The 10,000-nt window shown below is 40.0% G+C and overlaps 1 protein-coding gene across 1 annotated transcript; it reads left to right on the forward strand.

Annotated features, from left to right (window-relative positions):
• Nucleotides 1-952: 952 nt before the first annotated feature.
• Nucleotides 953-5,884, forward strand: LOC137652786 (uncharacterized). The gene is made up of 4 exons (XM_068386193.1): nt 953-1,092; nt 1,747-1,970; nt 2,223-2,410; nt 3,254-5,884. The coding sequence occupies exons 1-4, from the start codon at nt 953-955 to the stop codon at nt 5,882-5,884; spliced, it is 3,183 nt and encodes a 1,060-aa protein (XP_068242294.1).
• The last annotated feature ends 4,116 nt before the right edge of the window (nt 5,885-10,000 follow it).

A 10,000-nucleotide genomic window follows, 5' to 3' on the forward strand; every position in this document is an offset into this window, starting at 1 on the left:
GGGGGGAGGGGGAGAGACGTGTTTCGCTTTATTTTCCAGTTTTTTCGGTACGGTTTATTTTAGAATTGAGATTTTTCCCTCGTTGAAGCATTATCCGCGGTGTCTATGTGAAATATTTTATATATTTGCTTATTCAACTTTTTTTTTTCCATTTGGAAGTTGTTATTGTCTATTAAGCTCTTTTATTTAGAGGGTGGTGGTAAGTGTTAAGTTGCTATCGCATTTAAAAGACTAAGAATTTAATGTTTTTTGTATTTATTCCTTCACGATGTCTGATCTTAAAACCTTAATCTCAAAACGCAAGGTAATCAGGAAGAAGGTTACGGATATTTATAATCGTATAGAATCCATTTTGACTCTCAGTGCTGGGCAAAAAATTTCTGAAAGAAGTGTACTGCTAAGTCATAAAAGACTACTTATTGATCTGAATGATGAAATATTTTCCCTTAGAATTTCGGATGTGGAGTTCAGTGAGGATGCTAGGGAGTCAGAGATTGCAACCTGTATTGAATATTTTGATAGGATAGAATATTGTATTCCTCACCTAGAGGTGGCATCTGCACCTGGAACTGTCGAGGTTGCTAAAAGTCTTCTTAAACAGCCCACAGCTCCATTACCAAAGTTCAATAGTACGGATGGGGAGGATTTCATTAGGTTTATATCAGAGTTTGAAAGCACTACCTAATCATTTAGTTACCCAGACAGAGATTTGTTACTTCTTTTGAGACAGCAGGTAGAGGGAAGGGCTAAAGTTTTGTTGAATTCGTTGGAAGCTGACAAACAGACTTACAAGGACGCCAAAGACTTGCTTAAGTTAGCCTTTGCCTCGGAAGTAGTTCGTAAAACTTCTACTATAAAAACATTGACGAGTTTAAGATTGGGGGAATCTGATGACCCTTTTAAGTTTATTTCCATTTTAAGAACAGTTGTTGAGTCTGTGAAGACTCTTAAAATGACTCCTGATGATTTTATTCAATATTTCATGTGGAATGAACTTAATGACAAGTTTAAGAGGGAATTGGTTCAGATTACTACAAAGACTTATCCTTCTGTTCAGGAGATAATGGACAATTTTTTTATTGCCTGTGAGAGGTATGAGAATTGCTTGAAAAGTGAAGTTTCTTTACGTACTCTTCAATCTAGTGTTATACAGAAAACTACTAGTTTAGCTATTAAGACATTGCCTGAGGTTAGGAGGTTTTATTGTACACTTTGTGTAGAAGGTGAAAATAATCATTCTATATTTAAATGCAAACGTTATGACACTCCAGAAGCAAAGCTTCAGCGCTTGAAAATACTCAAAGGATGTTTTCGATGTGGGAATCTTAACCATATGAGTAGGCAATGTAGATTTGAATTTCGTCAAAAGTGCATGAAATGTTCGGGGCTTCATTTTCACTGTCTGTGCTCAAAGTCTTCTGAAGTTAAGCTTTCGCCCCCTGAAGGAAAGCATAAAGAAGGTACTCCAATACATTCGGGTAAAGCTGATGTTAAGAGGGAAGCTTCCATTAATGAAGTGAATAGTAGTATTGCAGTTCTTCCCAGTATTGTCAATAAGACAGTACTCCCTTCCTTTTCATTTACTGTCCCTGGAGTGGATGGTATTTTTAGAGGTCTTAAGGATAGCTGTTCTCAGAGTTCCTTTGTTACAGAGAGCTTGCTTAATAAGTGTAGTTTGCCTGTTCTTGAACCTAGTGTAAAATTAACTGTTAATGGGCTTAATTTTTCTAAACAATATATAAGCAGACTTATTCAACTTCCTATGAAGTTCGGCAATTGTATTTCAAATGTTCCTGCACTTGTGGTTCCTAGCATTAATATAAAGTTAAATCTTCCAGGGTTTGGCAAGATAGTGGAATCGTTCGAGAATAAGGGATTCATATTGGCAGATAAGAAACTTTGTAAAGACAGTGACAGTATTGATAATGTTCAGGTTTTATTGGGATCTGATGCACATTACGCTTTAATGGGTAAAGATGTAGCCTTTGGTTGTAACCCCCCTTCAGTATACACTGAATCACAGCATGGTATTTTGCTAATGGGAAACCTTGAAAATTTGAGCAAAAATATTAAATTTTTGGGTCTGCCTAATATTTGTAATGAGAGGTTAGAAGTAATTAATCCACTACGTTCAAGCAGGACTGATTTTTCCTCTTGCTCCCAAATTACTACCTGTTCTTTCTTATGTAAAATACAAATTGACCCTCTTTTGGATGATGAAGTGTGTGACCTACATTACAAGGAACTTGAGGTAGGCAGCAACATAGCAGTGTTAGATGATAAAGGTCAGATTGTAGAATCTAAATTGCTCAAGGCTACTGATGAAGTGCTTGAACACGAATGCCGCCGCTTTTTGAATCTGGACGCCAATAGTACTGAAAGTATTATGTCAGAGACTAATCAGAAGTGGGTGAATTTTGCGTTGAGTAATTTTTCAAGGGAAAAGGATGGAAGACTTATAGTTCCCCTCTTGTGGAATAGCAAAATTGCACATAGGTTATCAACTAACGAAAATCTCTCAAGGTTGATACTAAAGGCAAATCTTAAGAAATTACGGAAAAAGGATGGGCATTTGCAGTTAGTTGATCAGGTAATTAGGGATCAGTTAAAAGATGGAGTAATTGAGAAGATTTCAGACTTAGATTCATTTAAGGCAGAGCATCCAAATTATTCATTTCTCCCACACATGGCTGTTTTTAGGCCTGAGAAAGAACCCACAAAGTGCCGTATTGTGTTTTTGTCTAATCTCAAAGAAACTGTCAAAGTTAAGTGTGGTTTCTCTCATAATCAGTGTATAGATCCAGGACCTAACCTTAACCAGAAGCTGTCTTCAGCCTTCTTACACTTGAGGTTTGATAAGTTGTTATTAACGTATGATCTTAAGAAAGCTTTTAACATGTTGTCCTTGAACAATAATGATCAAGCTAGGTTGCTGTTTTTTTGGTTCAAAAATGTACAGAAGAAAGATTACTCTCTTGTAGCCTACAAGAATGTTAGACTTAGTTTTGGTCTTCGTTGTAGTCCATTTTTACTCATGCTAGCTCTTTATTATATACTAGTGCACCAATATGAACCAGACCCACAGGTGAGGAACCTTAAGTTATTGTTGTACTCTCTATTTTATATGGACAATGGAGCTGTTGGTTCTGCTGATTCTCAGTATTTGAAGTGGGCTTGTTCACAGTTGCCGTATATTTTCAACCCATATAAGTTTGAGATACAACAGTTAGTAACAAATGATGTTACCCTTCAGGCTGAAATTGATGCAAAGTTTGAAATCAATACTCCGGTTGAGAATAGCCTTTTTGGTATTGTATGGAATAGAGCTGATGATGTAATTTATACTAAGGAATTCTCGCTAAACCCAGATGCTGATACAAAACGTAAGGTTTTGCAGATTATTGCCAGTAACTTTGATGTTTTTGGTTTTAATATTCCTGTCTTTAATAGAAGTAGACTTTATATGCATAGACTTCAGTGCTCAAAGGAGCTGGCTTGGGATCAAGTACTATCCCCCAGTCTCCAAAGGGAATGGAGGAACATTTGCAGGCAGGTGAATGGTTCCCAGCCGGTGAAAGTCCAGAGGTTCATTGGGCAAAGAAATGGAAAATTTAGACTGAAAGCATTCACAGATGCAAGTCGTGATTTTTATGGTACTGTGGTATACATTGAAGATATTGACTCGGGTGAGATTAGCTTTTTGCAGGCAAAGAACCGCTTGATCAATAAGTTGTTGAAAGGTAAGTCCGTTCCAGCACTGGAGTTGAATGCTATATCATTAGGGGTAGAAACCCTGATGGAGATTTATAGAGATCTGGCTGATCCTTCGTGTGTGAAGTCCATTGACATTGATGGCTTAGATTTGTACTGTGATTCCAGTTGTGCTTTGCAGTGGCTGCAAGCATCAGAATGTACATACTCCAAAATGCAGAAGCATTCAGTATTTGTACAGAATAGGATAAGCAATATCAGGAAATTATGTGAAAGTAAACCTGTCAGTTTTATCTTTATAGCTGGAAAAGACAATCCAGCAGACTGTGTCACCCGATGCCTTTCTCCTAGACTTGTCTCTAAATCATTCTTTATTTCAGGTCCTGAGGTGGTGCCTGGCAATGAGTCTCTTTATTTCGCAGTTCCTAGCTCAAACACTGATACCCTTAGTATTTCTGTTGCTGAGCAGAGTGCGTTTCCAGGTGAACCTCTTCTTGAACATGAGAAATATTCTACTTTAGAAAAGCTTAAATTGATTTACAGGAGGGTAATGCTTTGTGTTGACCACTGGAAGAGGAAAGCGGGAGTTGAAGTAGAGAATTTGAATAATGTAAACTATTCTGCTTTAGCTTTAAGGAAATTAATTCTAAAAGATCAACAGAAACACTTTATGGAAATATTTTCTTACTTCAGACTCTCAAGTAAACCTTTGAAGGATATACCTCCACTTGTGAGCCAACTTAATGTGTTCATAGATTCAGATGGCATTTTAAGAGTAAAATCAAAGTTCAAGAAATGGTATGGACATAACAAACAGTTTCCTATATTGCTTTATCCCAAGAGTTATTTGACTAAACTAATTATAATGGATACACATGCCAAATTATTGCATGGTGGTTGCTATTCTGTCCTATCTGAGCTTCGTAAGTGCTTTTTCATTCCTAAACATTTTTCTGTCATTAAGAATGCCATTAAACAATGTGTTTCATGCCACAGGTTTAACACAAGAAGTGTGAGATTGAACCAGAACACTTATCGAGAATTTCGTTCTAGTCTCCCTGCTGTTCCATTTTCTAATATTTTTGTTGATTTCATTGGACCATTTAATGTTAAACAGGGAGCTGAAAAGATGAAGGTATGGATTTTGTGTTTCACCTGCACTTGGTCAAGGGCTATTAATTTGAAGATATGTCGAGATTTAAGTGTGAATGAGTATTTGAGAGCCTTTTCATTACATGTTTTTGAATATGGATTCCCGCAGCTTTGTGTTAGTGATCCAGGCTTGCAGTTGGTGGCAGGAGGTAACATAATCACTAGCTTCATCAATGATCCTGACACTAAATTGTATTTGGAGTCTAATGGCATTAAGCATGTAAAGTTTCAGCAATTCTTTAAAGGCCACAGTGAGCTAGGATCACTTGTAGAGTCTTGCGTAAAATTAGTGAAGAAACTTATTTTTTCAGCTATCAAAACTTGGGTACTTTCTTTGCCTGATTTTGAATATTTAGTGTGTAATGTTGTTCATTTAGCTAATAAGAGGCCAATAGCCTTTAAGGAATCTTTAAGGGAGACTGAGGCAGATTCTTGCCCAGAGCCCATAACTCCAGAAATGTTAGTCAAGGGGTATGAGCTGGTGTCGTTGAATTTAATTCCAGATTTACAAGAGGTACCTGATGATCCTGAGTGGAAGATGAGTAGCAGCCCTACAGAAATGATAAAGGATGAGTATGAAAAACTTTGTAAGGTTAGGTATAATCTTCTAGAAGCTTACCAGAATGAGTTTTTAAGTACCCTGGTAGCTCAGGCTGTGGACCGCAAGGACAGATATAGACCAGTTTGTCACCAGAAGTTGGGCATTGGTGATATAGTCCTCATCAAAGAACCAAACACTAAAACCATTAATTTTCCATTGGGAATTGTGAAGGGTATAGAGGAGAATGATTTGGGGGGAACTACTGGGGCTATTATACTTAAAGGGAAGACTCGTGGGTTGATTAAAAGACATGTCACTACGTTAATCCCTTATCTTAAGGTAGTTCCAGATGCATCCTACAATTCAGATAATGACGACAAACAGAGCTCCCGTAAGTTGTCTATTAATGAGAGTTCACCCCAAAGGACTCTCAGGAAAGCTGCCATTAGGAGCAGAAATTTGACTCGACTTTTGTTATAGTTATAAGGTATGATGTGAATTTCTAGTGGTGAGTGTGGTAAAAATAAACCTGTTTATATTATCCTGTTGTTCATAAGGAGTGTTGTAATGTATGTACCTTCTTAGTTAACACAAATGTTTATTTATGTTTATGACTGTCTGATAATGTTTGTTTTGTTGTTTGCAGTGTACAACTGCAGTGGAATTGTTAATTGAATAAAACCTTAGTTCTGGATACACCTGGTTTACTTCAATTTATTCAATTAATCAATTCAGTCGCCATGGAACGGCTTCTGCGCCCATCCCGGTTTGATGTGGACCCTGACTCTGCCCAGGCTGCCAAGGAGTGGACACACTGGCTGAGGACATTTACAAACTTCGTTGAAGCGGTGCAGCTGACTACCCCTACGCTTGACAAACTGGTTCTTCTCACTAACTATGTGGCTCCTAGTGTGTATGACTACATTTCTGAGTGTGAGACTTATGAGAACGCTGAAGAGGTTTTGACATCTTTGTACGTGAAACCAAACAATGAAATATTTGCCAGGCATCTACTTGCCACTCACAGGCAAAACTCGGGTGAGTCCCTGGATCAGTTCCTGCAGGCACTGAAGCTACTTGCTAAGGACTGTCAATTCAAAAGTGTAACTGCGGAGGAAGCATGTGACAGTTATGTTCGGGATGCCTTCATTAATGGTTTGGTCTCTGGTGCAATACGCCAGCGTCTGTTGGAGAATTTGACACTGAGCTTAATAACTGCTTATGAACAGGCCCGCACTCTAGAAATGGCCCAGAAGCATTCAGCCTCCTACTCTTCAGCAGAACCTGTTAATGCTGCTGTGTCAGCAATAAATCGAGAGGAGGAATCGTTTAGTGCTGAAAATAACAGTGTGTCTGTTTCTGCTGCTACTTCTAGTGCTCGATGTTTTTTTTGTGGGAACAACCGGCATCCCCGAACTCAGTGTCCTGCTAAGGACGCAGTGTGTTTGAAATGTAAGAAGCAAGGACATTATGCTAAGGTGTGCCGCTCTGTGAAACAGGCGAGTGGCTCTTCTAGCCCAAAATATTCTTCAGCAATGCTAGCTTCTATAGTGGGGGCCTCCCCTAAGTGTCTTGAAAAATCTATAACACCTCTCAAGCTTAATGGTAGCCCTGTCAGTGCCCTTATTGATACTGGGAGTTCGGACAGCTTTGTGCGTCATAATTTAGTGGACCTAAACAAACTAACTATGTCTCCAGAGCATGGAAAAGTCTCCATGGCTGATGAATCCCTGTCCTCAAACATCTTAGGTCTGTGCAGTGTGGACTTGGAGTTAAAAGGAGAGACTTATCACGGTGTTGAACTCAAGGTGTTACAAAGATTATGTAGTGATGTGATTCTAGGCCATGACTTCCTGAGGAGACATTCTGGTCTGGAAATGGATTTTGGAGGAGAGAAACCTCCTTTGAAGATATGTTCACTAGGTGTTGTTAAGGTGTCCCCTCCTTTCCTTTTCAAGAACCTGACGCCAGATTGTAGACCAGTTGCTAATAAGTCAAGACTATACTCCTTGAGTGACAAGAAGTTCATTGAAGCGGAGATTGAGCGTATGATGTCGGAAGGAATAATAAGGCCCAGCAATTCTCCTTGGAGAGCTCAAGTGCTGGTGACATCAGGGGAGAATCAGAAAAGGAGGATGGTTGTAGATTACTCTCGTACTATAAACAAATTCACTGAGCTTGATGCTTACCCCTTGCCAAATATCGACGAGATGGTGAACAACATTGCACGGTACAAGGTGTTCAGTACCTTAGATCTGAAAAGTGCTTATCATCAGGTTGCAATAAGAGAAGAGGAGAGACCGTACACTGCATTTGAAGCTGGGGGTAAACTTTACGAGTTCAATCGCATTCCATTTGGAGTGAAAAATGGAGTGGCTGCTTTTCAACGTGTGCTTGACGAAATCCTTAAGAAAGAAAAAGTAGGTGGTACATTTGCTTATGTAGACAATGTTACTGTGTGTGGTGAGACAGAGGAGGAGCATGACCAGAATTTAAGAGGGTTTTTGAAGGTGGCTGAGGAATACAACCTGACTCTAAACCACAGCAAGTGTGACTTCAAAGTCAGAACCATTAAATTACTTGGGTATTCAGTAACGGATGGGGAAATCAAACCCGACCCAGAACGCTTGCAACCACTGTGGAATCTTTCACCCCCAAAGGATGCAGCTTCTCTTCGCATAACCATGGGATTGCTTGCACATTACTCTAGATGGATCCCAAACTTTTCAGAGAAAATCCGCCCTCTCACACAAGCCAATGGTTTTCCTTTATCTACTGAAGCACTGCAAGCTCTCGGGAACTTGAAGAAAGACATTGCTAGTGCTGTGGTAACACCCATTGATCCCACCTCTCTTTTCACTGTGGAAACGGACGCCTCAGGTCATGCAATAGCAGCTACTCTGACACAGAATAATCGCCCAGTGGCTTTCTTCTCCCGCACTCTCACTCGCAGTGAACAGGGACATTCTGCAGTGGAAAAGGAAGCTTATGCCATAGTGGAGGCATTGAGGAAGTGGAGACACTACTTAATTGGACACCATTTCAAGCTCATCACGGACCAGCGTAGTGTAAAGTTTGTTTGACTCTAAATCAAACAGTAAAATAAAGAATGACAAAATAGCAAGGTGGAGAGTTGAACTCTCATGTTTTCACTATGATATAGTATACCGTCCAGGAACAGAGAACATACCAGCTGATGCTCTCTCCCGCATCTGTGGTGCCACTACTTCTGATAAACTTCGAGAACTTCATGAAATCCTATGTCACCCAGGAATATCTCGTATGATGCATTTCGTCCGAGGGCGGAATCTACCTTACTCGATAGAAGAAGTGAAGAAAATTACCACCTCTTGCCAAGTGTGTTTAGAGCTCAAACCTCGATTCTTCAAATACTCGGGACAACTGATCAAAGCAACCCAGCCATTCGAGAGGCTGAACTTAGATTTCAAAGGCCCAGTTCCCTCTCAATCTAGAAACAAGTACTTCCTCACGGTTGTGGATGAATTTTCAAGGTTCCCTTTTGTTTTCCCTTGCGCTGATATGACCACTCGAACTGTCATCAGTTGTTTGGTGCAACTATTTGCTTTGTTTGGTATGCCAGCATACATCCACACTGACAGGGGTGCATCTTTCATGTCTGAAGAGCTGAAGGATTTCCTGATGAAGAAAGGTGTAGCTACCAGTCGCACTACACCTTATAACCCTAGAGGGAATGGTCAGGCTGAAAAATATAACGGAATTATATGGAAAACTCTAACATTGGCCCTTAAGACAAGAAACCTTGATGTGTCCCAGTGGGAAACTGTTCTCCCAGATGCTCTCCGTTCTATACGCTCCTTGTTGTGCACTTCCACGAACAGTACTCCTCACGAGCGCCTTTTCCTGCATAGTAGAAGGTCCACCACCGGCCAATCGTTGCCTACTTGGCTTATCCAAGGAGGACATGCTCTCCTGAGACGCCATGTAAGACACAGTAAGAACGACCCCTTGGTGGATGAGGTTGAAATTGTGGAGACGAACCCTGAGTATGCTCATGTGAAGCTTTCAGATGGTAGGGCGACTACGGTTTCATTAAGACATCTTGCTCCTATGGCTAGTGACTACAGAGAAAATTCAGATGCTGGGGATCCTGCACCTCAGTCCGAGGTTCTTGAGGAATTGTCAGTTGCAAATGCTCCCCAGGAGATTGCACGTGGTTTCTCCCATGTGGATACTGCTCCTCAGAATGACACTCTTCACGAATCACGTACAGTGCCTCAACAGGTAGCCTCACCTCCTCCACTTCGAAGGTCAGAGAGAGTGAGGCAACCTCCAAAGTACCTTCAGGATTACTCCACGTGAACTTAACTCAGAAGGGAAGAATGTGGTAAAAATAAACCTGTTTATATTATCCTGTTGTTCATAAGGAGTGTTGTAATGTATGTACCTTCTTAGTTAACACAAATGTTTATTTATGTTTATGACTGTCTGATAATGTTTGTTTTGTTGTTTGCAGTGTACAACTGCAGTGGAATTGTTAATTGAATAAAACCTTAGTTCTGGATACACCTGGTTTACTTCAGTGAGAAATTTGCATCCTGTGCCCTCCAGTGTACA

Source organism: Palaemon carinicauda, chromosome 14, assembly GCF_036898095.1.
Source record: "Palaemon carinicauda isolate YSFRI2023 chromosome 14, ASM3689809v2, whole genome shotgun sequence".
NCBI classification, from domain to species: domain Eukaryota; kingdom Metazoa; phylum Arthropoda; class Malacostraca; order Decapoda; family Palaemonidae; genus Palaemon; species Palaemon carinicauda.